The sequence below is a fragment of the Protomyctophum parallelum genome (genome assembly GCF_964188405.1).
Source record: "Protomyctophum parallelum genome assembly, chromosome: 6".
NCBI lineage: Eukaryota > Metazoa > Chordata > Actinopteri > Myctophiformes > Myctophidae > Protomyctophum > Protomyctophum parallelum.
The window spans coordinates 21,079,456-21,096,495 of record NC_139701.1 but is presented as its reverse complement, the minus strand read 5'-3'; the positions used below and the strand labels follow the sequence as shown (position 1 = coordinate 21,096,495).

At 41.5% G+C, this 17,040-nt stretch overlaps 1 protein-coding gene across 2 annotated transcripts in view; it reads right to left on the bottom strand.

Moving 5' to 3' along the window:
- Positions 1 to 748: 748 nt before the first annotated feature.
- The window catches only part of gabrb3 (gamma-aminobutyric acid type A receptor subunit beta3), a gene marked incomplete at both ends in the record, with an annotated part of 112,494 nt that continues 96,202 nt past the window's right edge, over positions 749 to 17,040 (bottom strand). For both annotated transcript variants that reach the window (XM_083768101.1, XM_083768102.1), the window contains 3 exons: positions 749 to 1,093; positions 2,602 to 2,846; positions 10,860 to 11,012. In XM_083768101.1, the coding sequence (XP_083624227.1) occupies positions 749 to 1,093; positions 2,602 to 2,846; positions 10,860 to 11,012 (743 nt within the window). The remainder of the gene's footprint in view (positions 1,094 to 2,601; positions 2,847 to 10,859; positions 11,013 to 17,040) is intronic.

The window sequence follows — 17,040 nt, the reverse complement described above, 5'->3', positions numbered from 1 at the left end:
AAACTGAACCTGTGAAGTGTAAGAGAAACATCACAGTAATTAAGCACTTTGAAAGAACCAGTGTATCGCTTGTGGCAGCAACCCCAAGGCAAATTAAATTATTTTTCCTGTCCCTGAAAAAATATTTCAGGGACAAGGAAATAATCAATGGGTATGATTCATTGCTTGAATATGATCAGTAAAATCCTCAGTGTTAATTTAGCTTCAAAGAGATACTTAAATGAACACAGCGGATCTAAAAACATGTATTCTGGACCTAAATAAATATTATAACTCATTTGTTTTTAGTTCCCCTGTGTTAACCTATAGCGATAACTTGTATCACTATGATCCCAGTTTCTATTTGAATTATGGATATAAACGTAATATATGGCATAAAGCACTGTAAATAATCTTTTTGATATACAACTGTATACCATTGTTAAACAAAGAATCTTCTGAACACGCTGGGTTTTTAAATCCATGAGTGAAAATGTCATTAACATGACTGTCTCTGTAAGGTAGTCGTCATCCTTATTAGCGTACATGCACATCTGCACACTACCGGGTTTGTGTTGTCCGTGTGCCAAGGTCTGTGCTCTTTTAACTCTTCTGAAAAAACAAACAAAAGAAATGTCAGTAAGGATTTCACCGTGCCATGCCCTCCTGACAAATAAGTTGTACTTTCTCATTCACAAACGAATGAGAAACGATGGGGCTTGTGAAGGGGTAGAAAAACCGAACGTTAGCCACGATTCACGAGTCAACGTTAATTCACGTAATAAAGCCAGTAGATTAAGTTGAAGAGGGAGAAAACGGAAGGAAATATTATCCGTGACCATCTGTCGATGGCGTTTACATCGGTCAGGTCCGGGATTTTGATTTTGAGCTGTGACGATCGTCTACGCAGACGTGTCTTCTTTAGAGGCGGAGCCCTGTCCAGGCTTTGCCGGCTCGCCCCAACCGACACGCTCGGCTTCCTGTACTGGACCCCCGTGTGGTCGAACAACATGGAGGAGTTGCGCGACTCGCTCAGACTGGTCGTGATTTCATTTCCTGCCACCTCGTTATGGATCTCCAAGGTCGTCAGTAGAATGTTCCCCTGGGAGTCGACCTGGACCTGAGCAGAAGAGACAGATAGTGGTGTTAAAGACGACCCGGCACATCACTGGCGGTGGGGGCGCTCGGTGAGTAATGACACGGACACATACAACATACATCAGGACCGGCCAAGCATCTTCCACAGATCTGACAGATTAAATCCTCTGCAAATAGAGAGTGGCCTTCAAGGACAGGCCTCCTGGCCCAAAAAACAGTTCTAACAAATCAGCCCTGGTTGGATTGAATGGTTCCATTATTCATGGCAGCGCCAATGTCTCAGACAAAATGCATATAAATCATTGTCAAGGTGGTGTATAGGCAAAAACTAAAGATATAATTTACAAGACATGATCGCGATGTCAAGCTGAAGAGGCATGCATGGGGAAAAGCATCTGATAACAGCCGCTCTCATTTGATAATATATGAGTTAATGTGATTCTGTGATCAGTGTGAGTATTGCACTTGCTGAAATTGTTAAAGATATCATCACTAACCCCTGTAAGTACATCTACATCAGAAAAAGTGTTCCATGGGACATACTGTACATACAGTACCTGTCTTAATCTAAGATCCTGTGAGTCTGCATAACATTGCAATATCCTGACCTATTGCAATGTCCGACCAGATATGGAGAAGCCTTATCAGTTTTCTTATCAGAGAATGTCCAAAACATGTTTTGCGTCGATGCAGGATTCTCAATGGCACATCAAACGGCACATTGGAGAAAGGTAAAACAGTAAGGTTAAAACAGTTTAACATCACATTTTCTCCCAACAATTAATGTTGACATTTTTGACAGCTATCAGAAAATCAGTAGAAAAATCATGTCCCAGTGAATCACAATTCATAGCCTATTCAGCAATAAAAGTCCTAATATAATTTTTGGTATTGTGCAGCCTTGATAAATAATTCAATGCATCTTGTGCTGCTGCAGCAATATCCATACAGATATTCCAACATCCAAGAAGAGGCGATATAATGGAAGACACAGGCTTAATGGGGTGATGTGATGGGGTGTTATGACAAAAATTAATAGAATGTATGACATGTTGATACACAGGGAGGCGAAACTTTGTATGGCAGCAAAGTTTCAAGAGTTACAGGAAGTTAGTTCACACATGCGGCAGTGATGACGCCTGCGTACCTGATTGGATCTAACAGACGATGCCTTGCAATTGCCTCCATCCAGAACAGACTAGCCAGGAGAGACAAACACAAACCCCTTCATCTGAACTTCAGTCGCAACAAGGCCATCAGTATCAGGAGGCAGACAATCATAATAGCTGATAGTAAAGAATGACTTCAACTGCATACTCTACTAGTTCTGTGCTGAATCTGAGGCTTGCAAATCTGGCTAGCATTTTATAATGAAGCTATAATGAATAAGACATAATTACATGTGATAATAATAATAAGTATAGCTAAAATCCATTTACAATGATTACATGTGATAATAATAAGTATAGCTAAACTCCATTTACAGCAAAATATGGTCACTTTGACCGTGGCTATAATTCTTACCCTGGGCCCATCTAATTTGTCCCGTTCCATGTTTAGTTTGAGAGCCTTCTCAGCAAGTTTCTTCTGCATCTGCGGGCCTCTTCCGAAGAAGATATAGTTGACAAACGCATACTCCAGCAGTGCCAAGAAGACGAAGACGAAGCATCCCATCAGATACATGTCTATAGCTTTGACGTAGGGGATCTTTGGAAGGGTCTCTCTCAGATGAGTGTTAATGGTGGTCATCGTGAGCACGGTGGTGATCCCTGAAAGAAACAACGGCAGAATGTAAAGTGTCACCATAAGGATTTTACAGCACGGAATGTGAAACCTCATTAAAAAGAGTGTTCATTTGATGCGTGGTAAGTTGCATTGCCTTTCAGTGTAAGCCAAATATTCAGCTGTTCACCGACACCTCTCTAATTAACACATTTCCCATGAAGAATAAATGTCACAGCTTGAAGTTAACATCTCCTTTTATAGGGTTTGACGGTTTGTTCTCATTGAACCTTATACGCCACCCGAGACAATATTTACTTTGATTGTTGTAGGACACAATTAAAACTCTTCCATGCATGAAACTGGCCACAAAAGTAGAAGTGATACCACCTGATACATAGTATACAGTAGATCTCTGGTGCTAGATGTCATATCCTCTCCTTGTGGTAGCCAGCATGTCCAAGACGTGTTTCCCTAAGGCAGGGGTTCCCAAACGTATCTATGCCAAGGACCCCCAAATAGCCATAGTGTCTGGCTTATAATAAAAATCACACCTGTGTGAACTGAGGGGCGCTAATATATTAAAGTCTAACTCATGTTGATTAGGTGATGTAATGGTGATGTAAAACAAACGGTGCCAGTGTCCCAATGTGACGAATCTGCGAATAGCTGCATAGCGGAAATTACGTAGATGTTCGTACCTTCTTTTTACAATACAAAAACAACCAAGGAAACAAGACTAAAGACAAGAACAGAGGACGCTAAAACGAAAAGTCCAAAGAAGAAGAACATAGCCCAAACTGAGAGAAAGCAAATGTCCAAAGCTAAAGAACATGGCAAGAAGGGGCAGAGGAGCAGACCATGATACAGACCATGACACATGGCTATACAGTATGCTGAACCTTGATATACAGGGTCATTCTGTTGATATGTAACTCCATGCATAAGGTTGGCTGCACAATCAAATCTAAGTCAGCATCTCAGAGTTTGTGTCACATCCCAAGGTTTGAATTCAAATTATTTACCAGCCAATGAGTCACACCACTCAAGCGTGGAGTGAATATGATTGGGTGAAATGAGAGGTCACATTCCTCCATGCTAGAACGTGTAGCGGAGATCTATCTTGCTGTGCTAAACAAAACATGTCTCTTTAATTGCAACTTTAATTAAAAAGCAATTGGTACAGTATAACATTGCAGGCATAGAATGGTTTGCCAAAGACCCTGTCTCTAATATGAAGTCATCTCCTTTTGAATTCCCTCGCCTCATTAGCAGAGAACACCGCACTTCAATGTCCAAAGGCTAAACCATGGGCCGCTTTCATCAACTGTTTGTCATATAGTTCAAATAGCGTTGTTGCGATGCTATGCCTCTATTCTATCTCTATCATTCCATATTATAACTCTTCCTATAACTGCAATAGAGCTTGCACAAAAAAGAATTGCACTCACTCTTTTTACACCCGTTATCATATGATGTTATCATAAGGTTGTTTATGATACACATTGCTGTTTTGTTGATTTCATATAAATCTATTAAAGGCTGTTTTATGTTTGGATGACAGTTCTGATAAGACAAGTATGTGTGTACAGTACGTACTGCCACTAATCATACCACATATTTCCCATATTCAGCCGTAGGGTATGACCAAAAGTACTGTATGTACATAATGTATAAAGAGCGCCTCCCTTAGCTGCCACACAACAATTGTTGTGAAAATCAGATAAACAAAAGTCTAAGTGTTAAGTTAAGTGATTGTCATCAGCAGATGTGTAACCTTCAGTTGCGTAAACTAGTTATGACAGGGCCCATTGCATTCTATTACGATGGGCCCCAGTGCACACAAATTAGTTATGAAGTGCCGCACGCGCGCACACACACACACACACACACACACACACACACACACACACACACACACACACACACACACACACACACACACACACACACACACACACACACACACACACACACACACACACACACACACACACACACACACACACACACACACAATTAGGTGTATAAATATTTGACCAACCATGTGCTGGATTTTATAGTCGAGTTGATCAGGCTATAGTAAAGGAAGAGAGGCCAAAGAGAAAGCTACTGAATCAGAACCATGGATAGCGCTCTCACACACAATCACAATCACACACACAATCAATTCAAACATTTTACTAAAGAGATACAGAGCTAACTTGATCAAATTGTTTCTGTCGGGTGGAAACCATGTACAGTGGTTATACTACTACGGTACTCACAAGCTCATTTTTCAAGCCCAGATCAACTATTTTCGCTACTTTTTTGCGTGCCACTGTTGTACGACAAAGCAGGGTATTCAATTTCAAAAACAAAACATACAAAGTTGAAAAATTGATATACAAATTGTCTGCCCGACAATGATGAAATGCATCCAACATGATGTTCTGTCTAGCTTGCTTTCCTAAAGTTACCTGCTGTATGGTTGGTGCCACATAACTGAGGGCAGTAATGCTGATGCCAGCTGAACTACTGCATTGCTGCTATATATATAAAAAAGGAATCCAATTTAGGGAGCTTTGCTTCTTTCTCCTCCTGTTCTATTCTCTCTTGTCTTGTCTTATTGCTGCTTTTATGTTTGAAAGGCAGGTCAGTCTTGATGTTCACATTTTGAGCCTAGACTATATCAAAACAGAAAACACACATATTACCCAGCAATTGTATTGCTTATATTACACAAATGTCGTTTTGTATTGTGAAAATAATAAATAAACAAACAAACAAACAATGATATTGACAGATATGGGCTTGCCTTTTGGAGGGCATGTAGTATAGCAAATTACACCAATTTAGTGTATAATTTAACACAAATTCTTCTTTTTCTATGGGCTCCTTGACTCCACAGGCCCTAGTCTGGACTTTATCTATATCCAGCTGGGAGCAATAATGTGCACAGCAAATTGAAATTCCATGACATTCCAAACATGAATTAGGATTTTGTCATGCATAGAACCATATGTGGTATAAAGAACTACAATTACATTAGGTCTTAGGTGTATCTATCTTCAGTGCTCAGCCCCAAATACCATTTGACAACACAAACTGTATTTACATGGCTCCATCATGGCTCACAGCCTGTTTACTGTAGTTCTGTCCATTCTCACTTACATAAACCTAAAGTGTTGCACTGCGTGCGTGCATGCGTGTGGGTGTGAAGAGCACAGGAGTGCTGTACACTACGTGGCATTGATTTCTCCATAACAAAAGCAAGAGCTCTTTTGAGTTAAGAGGAGAATGGGTTACTCATGTAAAAATAAAAAGATCTTGTCAGTGATAAACAATTTCTGTAAAGAGATCTTACACATAATAGGGACAACTCTCACATAAAACTGATAATAAATGCTGCCATTACAAAATAAGTAGGCCTACAGTATAGGACTGAAAGATTTGATTTGTCTAATGGCTATCAATCCCGGCTCCTCCTATCCAAGTGTCCTTGGGCAAGACACTGAACCCCACATTTCCTCCAATGAGTTGATCAGTGTGAGCTCGCCACCATTGGTGTGTGAATGTGGGAAGTGCGGATGCTGGCGTTGACTGTTTGCCCAATGTATGAATGAATGAACCATTGTAAAGCGCTCAAACACTTCCAAGTGCTCAAACACTTGGAAAAGTGCTATAAAAAATGCAATTCATTAAATTCATCAAGTATATTATGTTGTTGATAGTGAATTTATTTATTTATTTTTCGAACACAGTTCTTATTTGACGCAATATAAAAATAGTCTATGTGAATTCAGAAATCAGACTAGGTCGGAGAAAACAAATGTGACGCAGACGCAGGTAGAATGCGGGTGCGTAAATTATGTCAGACTTATACACTTATCTTTTTGGGTCTCTCTAAGGTTTGGGGACCCTGCTGTAGGAAATAGACCTAGTGAATACATGCAGAGGGGCAGTATAGCAATTGAGGAATAGCCTCCCCTGTGATTAAATTTGGAGACTACAGTAAGTGGAATTGCATTCTAACTGCATTGATCTCTGTGTGTCTCAGTGAGTGGTGATACATTAGAGCTTGTAAATCAGAGTCCACCGCATGCCACCCCCCCCCCCCCCCCCCCCCCCAGAGAGGACTTGTGTAGACTTGTGAAGGGGCCTCCCTATCTTCTATAGATCTCTCTAAGGCCTCACTCACACCTTTACAACAGACTGATATATGCTTGTTGTATGAGATGTATAGCTGATGCAAGCTCGCAATGCATTTCCAATGGGAGTCACATGGTTTGACACAACATTTGTGTTGTATGAGGGGGAGGGGGGTAGTCGAAACACAGCCGAAAGCCATACAACATAGTGATGTGCCAAACGGCACATTTCAGTGTTTGAGCGATTCGGTTCACGCCTACGGCAATGATCCGATTCACTGAATCGGTTCACGGTTCAGTGGTACTTCCGGAAGTTCCGGAGTCCCTGCAGCGAGCACTGTGACAGTGTGAAAACGGGCCAAATCGACATAAAAAAGCCAATCCACCACTGCTTCTACCTAGAGCTCTCTACATGTATACATCCATCGGTGAAGAACCGGGGACATGCACCTGAGCTTTTAAGGAACACGGCAACTGAAAGCAACAAGAAATGCGATATTCGGGGCTTGATTAGAGCTTAATTTAACTTAGATATGACAATAACTATGATCGGACGGAAAAACAACCACCATAGCTCTGCTGTGAGATGGCCGACTTTTACTTCCGGATCAAATTAACATTGCATCCTGATGTCCAACATCCGCTAACTTTTTCTTCTGGTCGTTCGGATATGGCTGGCACCTGGTACCTAAAGCTCTGGCACCCTCTGGCATTCAAGGAGTTAAATTCCTTTTTAAATTCATAACTAAAATATAATTAAATATAAACTCTATATAAATCTATACAATAAGTGACAAGGTTTTGATTATAATCAATCGAGACGATCAACATAAGCTTATCCTTTAAAGGTTTCATTAGATTAATTTTTATAAAACCTAAAAGAAAAATTGAGGGGGTTCCAGGAGGTCCTGATCAAAATCAGGAACAGTTAAAACAAACAAACAAAAACTATGGTGTGCGCATGCATGGACGTGCACGTAAATGAATGTGCGTGCACGATCATGCATAGCATGCATGACTATGCGTTGTAGGATCTCGAGGAGACACACACACACAAGCACACACTCACACACACACCCGCACGCCCGCACGCACGCAGCCACGCACCCCCCCCACCACTCACGCACACACACATGCGCGCACACACACACACACACACACACACACACACACACACACGCACACACACACTCACAGAAAGGCAGTACCAGTCATACATTGCAACTACACACAGTTGGTCTGCATCAACTTACAGACCCAAAGGGTCACTTGCACGCACATGCACGGCACCCACACACTCATAAACACACACAGGGCCAAATTCACAACGCTGTTTACGCTCATATCGTGAGCGTACGGACATTTACGAGCATTGCCACGATACGTGTGGAATTCATGAAGTTGAACTTGGCCGTGACGTTGGCGGACGTTGGCGGACGTTGGTCGTAAAATCCGCTCAGATCCAAGTCAGCCCTCCGGGTGGTGTACCAGTGATCAAGGCATGCGTATATTTATATATATTTATTTAGAAGGCTTTAGTCAATGAATAGTCCCCAAACCTCAAAAAAGATATGTACTGTATGTGCCCAGCATTTGTCAACACACACATACATAAAAGAAGAAAATGTGTCAACTCAACTGCTTAGTTTATGTTATGCTGATACAAATTCCACTGGTTTGTATTTGTATTTATTTTGTAGGCTATGTAGTTATATTCAGAGCTGAATTATTAGGTTGCTGATCAGAATGTTGACAGAGACTCAGCCAATTAAAGTTTCATGTAGGCCTAATGATTTAAATAGACTATCCCTTTGCTGCACTATCCTATCTGCCTCCATTTGCGTCGTGGTATTAATTTATAATAATGTATATTGATCACATGGACGCCACACACAGAATAGCCTAATAACGTTTACCTTGATGAGGAAACAGCTATAGTTGGATCGGATGAAATCTAGCTTTTCCGACGTTCAAAAACGGCTTAATCCCACAAGAAAAAAAAAGAAAGAAAAACAAGCCAAAACTGGTCCAGGGTGGATTAAATCTGTCCTGTGTCCATGTCCATATTATTCCATTTGCTTTCCAAATCAGACAGTGCAGGGCAGGGAATCAATCACCCCAGTAATCAATAAATCAAATAGGCCTAATGAAAATGATCAGAATTACATTTTACCTCTGCAAAGGTGCAGTACACAATTCATCAGTAGAAAGGGCTTTTATAATATCATTGTCGAGTTTTAATATAGCATTTGGTCGTGTGGTTGAACTGTACAAATTAACTTCTTTCTCATTATCGTGAAAGTAACTTAAAACATCAGTTAACTTAACATTCTGACGTTCAGCAAGTTTCTATGCGGTGCTTCTGTCCGTTTAGTTTATAATTATGTCAAAATTGTCAAAATCAGCTGGTGATCCGATTAAGCTACGTGTCCAGAACAAATAAATTCCCCATAAGCATGATTCAGATATAGCCTATACAACAGGGATATGATAGTAATCCAAAGGTCTTAATCAATGTGCAGCTCTGATTAAAATATAAAATATATATATTTTTTACCTCTACAAAGGCGAGTGTGCAATTGTTCAATATATAGAAATGGCTCTTTAGGTAATATAGTTGCCAAGTAGCCTATAGCCTTGGTCCTGAGCCTACTTTATAACATTCAGTCCGTTGACATTGCGAGAGACTCACCTGTCAAAATAAACTGCTGTACAAGGCAGCTCATGCGATGCGGTGCATCGCGGAGCACCGCGTTCACTGTTGTATAAGCTTGCATGGGGATCTGTGCATTTTGCAGTCTGTGATGACGTTTTTCATCCGAGGACAGATATTTCCTGTTGCCTTATGGCGTGGAATGGGCGTGGATGTTCCATTAAACTAGGCGACACCAGGCGAATCGCTTGGGAAAGAGGCGAAATGAGATACACGGGCGATACGCACAAATGAAGTCATTACGCCACCTTTGGTGAATGACTCGTGAGCTTGATCGGACGGAATAATACGCCATCATTAGTAATGATGGCGTTAACCCCTTACCCACTGTGTCGGATCGGTGGTTAGACTGGCATATTCACCGATACCGATATGACCCGATATGACAAATAAGGGCCGATCCGATACTTTTCCCGATACCGATACAGTATCGGGACATCTCTAATCATTACGCATTTAATTTACACCTGGTCGTATATTTCCATTGTGAATCTGACCCACAGACATTACAGTTAGGCACATCCTTCTACGCTATTGAACTGCCCAGCTTGCTGTGACGTCAAAATCATCACAACTTTCCACATCACCTTCCCCAAAGACACCCAGAGCACAGCCATCCGAGGGTCCCTCCCCCTTTCACCCCTCGCTTATTACGGTGCTGCATTAGGCTACATAAACGCTGCTGCCGCGGCTGCCGCCTATCACAAGGCTTTTTATTTACATCATGGTTTTTCATTCACCATCGCTGATGAGCAGCACTTTGTAGGCGAGGAGGGAGGCTTGTTCAGGAACTCTATTATATCATAATATATATCTACAGTATGTATGGTTCTGCATCAATGTAATAAACATATGCGCTGTGAGCCAACGTGAGCCATGATGTCATAAGTTTTGCGGATTCACCGTTTTGCCTGTTTACACGGAGAAGGGATAAAACGGCATTCTCAAAGATTTCCACTCTGGAAGGTGGTTTAACTTTGTTGCGTTTTCACCTCCTGAGAACACGGTTCTCGAAATGACAGCAGCAAACGATGCTTTATTTTGCCGTTTTATATGAACACCATCCTCGTGTAAATAGCACCTAAGTATAGTGGTTTTAATACCTATTTAAGACAAATATTTATGAATTCCAAATATTATCAAAGTATTCTGCATCACCTGTGGACTTGCATCACGGCACCCACTTTGAGAACCACTGGTCCAGGATCATTTCATACCTAATGCCACCCTGGCAGCAGAGGCATCATAGTTGATCCAGAAGGATACCCAGGATAGGATGGTGATCAGGATGGATGGCATGTAGGTCTGGAGGATGAAGTATCCTATGTTTCGCTTGAGCTTGAAGCTCAAAGACAATCGTGGATAGGAACCTGCGGAGAAGCAAGGGGTAGGGTGTCAGACTATTGCCTGTCAGACTGGTAGTACGTCGGACCAAAGATATGCACCCAGGAGAGAGACAGGCGGAAAGCAACCCTATACAGTATATTTACTTTGAGAGAAACACAGAGCTATCTTGCTTTTTCTTTCAGCTCCTAGGGCAATGGCCACGTGAACTGGCTTCATTGCCATGGAAACAAGTAAGAGGGGTCCAAATTGCAATAACTTAGCCTTGAGGGAGCGATGACAACAAGTATACAAAATGTCCCAGAGTACACAATGTGATGCTGAAAGGAGCAGCCCCACATGACCATGCATCACTCACTCAAGCTCACCCACCCACCCACGTAACCCACCCACACACCCACTCAGTGGTTATTGGTATTGCCCATGCAGCTTGAGGTAAGAGTTGGCACTAAAAGCACATTGCATCAAGAGACACACCATACTGTTATCAAATTTAACATGCACATTTTTACATGTTACTTCTAAAGCGTCATGATCCAGATAACTATACCGGCATGATGAACCAGAAAGACTGTTACATTGGACGTTTTTCGGCACCCAAATTGACATAAGTAGTTATACTTCCTTCAGTGCCAGTGGTGTTACTAATGATACTAAACCACTGACACACAACAGATGCAATTATTGTAATTATTTAACTGCTTCTGGAAAATAGTAATATGGAAATAATAGACTTCTTCCTGAGGGTAGACAGCGGGGTAGAAGGTCAAGTGTCACTTGTGTCTTGTTTTTGTATTGTTTTGAATTGTGTTATTAATGAAATGCAGCTGGTCCTTGTCTCCAAGACAAATTTCTCCCGGGAGACGAACCTGAAAAGAAATCTGGACTCAATAATTATAAACCAATATATTATCTTTCATATCTCAGGTACAATGAAGTCATTTAACCCAATTAATCGATTTTATGAACAATAACAATCTTTTTAAATACGACTACTCTGCTGCCTGTGAGGAACTGTTGGGAGCCCTCCCCTTTCAGGAGCCGTCGCATCACCCTTTCACCGAGGAGGACGTCCGACAGCTGCTGGCCAGGTGTAAGCCTGGCAAGGCACCAGGGCCGGATGGCATCTCGGCTAAGGTGCTCAAGCTCTGTGCCATGGAGCTCTCCCCCATCCTTCACTCCATCTTCTGGGAATCCTACAGGACAGCATCCGTACCCACCCCCTGGAAAACATCCACCATCATACCGGTACCCAAGAAACCCCGCCCCTCAGAACCTAACCACTATAGACCCGTAGCATTAACACCAATAATGATGAAATGCCTGGAAAGACTGAACCTAAACATCATTCTGCCAGCTGTCAGGTCACAGCTGGACCCTTTCCAGTTTGCCTATAGGGCAAAGAGGGGGACAGAGGATGCTGTGGCATGCCTCCTTCATTCCCTTCTCCAACATCTGGACTCATCTTCGGACAATTTTTGAAATCAACGAAAATAATCGTTGATTTTAGTTCTGCTTTCAACACTATTCAACGCCATCACATGATTAAGAAACTGCACCTCCTCAATATCCCTCCACTCCTCATACACTGGACTAACAATTTCCTGAGTAACAGACCACAAGCAGTTAAAGTAGGTACATCATTTTCATCGACTGTTATCACCAACACAGGGGCCCCCCAAGGCTGTGTCCTCAGTCCTTTCCTCTATACACTATACACAAATGACTGTACTAGCCCCTCACCCAGCAACATCACATATTTCAAATACTCTGATGATACTGCTATTCTCGGACTGCTCCATGACAATAACTCTATCACGGTCTATCAGAACACCATTTCTCATTTTACACAGTGGTGCACTGACAACTATTTAGTGTTGAATGTGGACAAAACAAAATAACTGGTCATTGAAACAACCCCCACTGGACTTAACCCACTTTTCATTAATGGTAAGACAATAGAACAGGTTGCCAGTTTCACATATCTTGGACTCACCCTGGACAATAGACTTAGGTTTGATCAACATATTACATCTATCCAGTTACGTTTTCAGCAAAGACTTCATGTAATCCGCAAGTTAAGATCATTATCTGTTGCTCCTCATCTTCTTTTATTATTGTACAAAAGCATTATCCAACCTATTCTGTTGTACTGTTCCGCATGTTTTTACAACATACTACCCATGCCTAACAGAAACAAACTTTTCAGTATTACCCGTATTGCTTCCAAGATTATCGGACTTCCCACACCAACACTTTCTGATATGAACAATAATGCCATCACACGGCTAGCACTCTCAATATCACGTGACACTGATCATCCCCTGTATCGCTTCTTCAACCTCATGCCATCAGGACAAAGATACAGAACCTTACCCTGGAAAAAGGTTCGTTTCAGTAGGAGTTTTGTCCCATCAGCCATCGCGGCATTAAACAAACTGCCCCGCCGATAGGAGGGTTTCTGTACACAGTGGGGAACTCATGTTTTTGTATATTGTCTTGGTGTAATATTTTTCTGTACTATGTGCTGCTTTTGTTGTTGGTGTTGAACAGACCTGTGAAGATGAATATCCTTCGGGACAATAAAGATTATTATTATTAATGTTCAAATTCAATCAAATGTTTTGCTCGCCACAGCACAGAGATATGAAGCTCTGTAATGACCTACTGTTAACAGTAGATAGATTTTTGATGCTGACGTTTTTTCTAGGCTGATATTGTCCTGTGTGAATGTTGTCCTGTGCTTTCAGCTAAAGGACATTTCCCACCTGGACTACTATAATGCACTTAATGCAGAGTCAGAGCTCCCTTCACCAACTCCAACTAGTGCAGAATGCTGCAGCCCACAATTGAACAGACACAAAGAAATACGAACACATTAATCCTGCTTTAGCCAATTTATACTGGCTGCCTGCCAGTATTATTTCGTATTGATTTTAAAATTATACTGATCGCCTTTAAAGCTTTAAATGGTCTCACTTTAAAGTACTGACTGTGATCGGCTAACCAGCGCAGCTAGTTATTCCTATTCCCAAGCTTTTATTGTTTAATGTTTCATTTTAATCTTCTATTCCCTGTGTTGGTTTTCATTTGTTTATTTTTATGTGCTTTTCTTCATCTGTTTTCTTTTATTTGTGCTATTCATTTATTTTCTTCTGTGAAGCACTTTGTAACCTTGTTAGGAACAGTGCTATATAAATAGTGTATTATTGTATAGGCACAGTAAGGCTTGTTGTTGACTGAAATTTAAACACAAATGTTGCACCAGGGGTTCCATGGGGTCGAAGCAGATGCATGCTGGGATAAAGACGTAAAGCAACTTTTTTTCAATGCAAAGAATTGAATGTACCCTACTAGAAAAATGAATGGTGTCAGATTATTAGCTAAAACATTACCCCCCTTTTACAAACAGTGCTTATTTTAATGACATTTAGGACACAAGAAACACTTTCCTTGGGTTTATTTTATTTTATTTTATATATAGGCCTATTTAAGTTATGTTCATGACTAAAAACCTGTCATGAAAATGTGGTCTCACTTCCTTCCTGGACTACCTCACACACAGCCTCCCCCCCTCTCCACAAGGAGGAGTGCACTAAAGCATTATGGGCATTGTAGGAATTCAGAAATCCAGTAAACCCTATAGACCGATTCCGTAGCGGTTTCATGGTCGCAGCCTACGTATTTCCTGTAGGCGGACTCGACGTAGCTGCGGGGTTTAAACCCTCACCAGGCGCATCTCTTCCACTACAGTGAACGGCAGAGTTTGCCTCAAACTTTACTCCTTTACCTGCTTTTTTACTAACACTAACATTACAAAGATGCCCAGAACATCGAGATGAACCTGTGTAGTTTATGGCTGCTCCAACAGTAGTGGCAACATAAAAAATAAATAAATACGGAATGTCAAAATATCCACCGTAGTGGCTGAGACCAGAGCCATTGAGTAATGGTTGAGACAAAGCAGTGAAAGGTCCTGAAATATACATAATTTCAGTCTTACCCAATACCCAATCTTTCTGTTTTATGAACAAGGCTGCTGAATTTTATACCTCATACTAAGCATTTAAAGTATGAGGTATAAAGTACAGCAGCCTTGTGTTAATAAAACAGAAATATTTGGTATTGGGTAAGACTGGCGTTATGTATCTTTTACTGCTTCGTCTCCCATTACTCAATGGCTCTGGTCTCCGCCACCGCGGTGGATATTAGACATTCCGTTTTTTGTTTTTTTTATGAGGTATAAAATACAGCAGCCTTGTTCATAAAACAGAAAGATTGCGTATTGGGTAAGACTGAAATTATGTATATTTCAGGACCTTTCACTGCTTTGTCTCAACCATTACTCAATGGCTCTGGTCTCAGCCACTACGGTGGATATTTTGACATTCCGTATTTATTTATTTTTTATGTTGCCACTACTGTTGGAGCAGCCATAAACTACACAGGTTCATCTCGATGTTCTGGGCATCTTTGTAATGTTAGTGTTAGTAAAAAAGCAGGTAAAGGAGTAAAGTTTGAGGCAAACTAACATCAGTCATTCTGCCGTTCACTGTAGTGGAAGAGGTGCGCCTGGTGAGGGTTTAAACCCCGCAGCTACGTCGAGTCTGCCTACAGGAAATACGTAGGCTGCGACCATGAGACCCGCTACGGAATCGGTCTATAGTCAAACACAGAGACTTCTTTTTCTGGCCATAGGGTGCAAATTTCAACTTGTGCTGTTATCTACTATAAATACTATTAATATTGAGTGACTGAAGTTTCTTCCAGTGGTGAAATATCCCTTTAAGCTTTGCCAGTGCATTCTAGTTTCAAGTATATTTTTACAAAATGTCTTAATTTGAATGCCCTAACTTTCTTACAGAGCAAAATCTTAAAGCCCCCTGTTTAAAGAAAAAAAGGAAAAAAAAGAAAACACATTAAGGATGCCCTTTTCATTAATCTTACAAAAAGTTTGTCTTGGCTTTTGAAGTACAATCCTGGGAAGCATATTATTCTACAGTATAATGTGACCGAGTACTCACTCCCACCTCTGTGTCTTTTGACACCTCAGAAACACAATGTCAAGGCATTTGAAAGTCTACTCCTTTGAAACTCTGGTGGTAAAACAAACCAATACTGCCCTCTCAGGTCACTTGAACACAACATTGCGTTCAAGCCCAAAATCCATTTGACATACATCATTAGCACTGGGAATAATCATCATTGTGATGCCTCTGAGTCGAGCATCAGAAGGGAATCATTTATGCTTTGGCTCTTCTCTGATATGAATATAATCCTTTATCAAGTACACCCAATCCCCCTGCTACCACTACCTCCTTTTCTTCCAACAGTTTGAATAAACAGACGGATAATTGCCTCTCCATTCATATTCCCAGTTCTAGTGTTGCAGAACACAAATTGTGTAATGAGATGAGCCTTTTGAAATAAATTACAAGAAGGCCCTCATGGGGAAACAGGCAAAGCAGCACACAGCTATATGATCTTGGCCTTGGCAAAATTCATTACATTCGAGCACCTCCCTCACATGCAACTGTTGGGAGTGTGGAGGTTCCACAGCAGAGTTGGATATCTGTCTGTCTGTCTGTTTTTTTATTTATAATTTTTATCCCACGATTTTGTAACCCATTTTTCACCCCTGTGTCAATTATCTAATGTGATCCTGGGCTCTGCACACCCTCCGCCAACCTAGTCCCCATATATGGGGGACATGGGGAGAGCAACGGACTTGAACTCATGCTTCCTTCATGCCTGAGTGTCCAAGTTGCTCATTTACACCTGACAGGGGGGAGTTTCCCTAGTTGGACGTAGCGCGTGGAAGGTACACGTTATTCCAAACAGTTCCTTTCCCCTCCATCAGGCGCCCCGGCTGGCCAGGGGGAGGCAGTTTAGAGACCAGGATTACTGCAAGTTTTTTGTGAGGGTACCTACCCTAGGGGACACGGGGAGAACATGCAAACTCCACACAGAAAGGCCCTTTCACCAACCCCGCCTCGGGTATGGGCACTGATGACGCGGAGGAGGAAACACGCCGACAGCACCCACAGCGTCCCG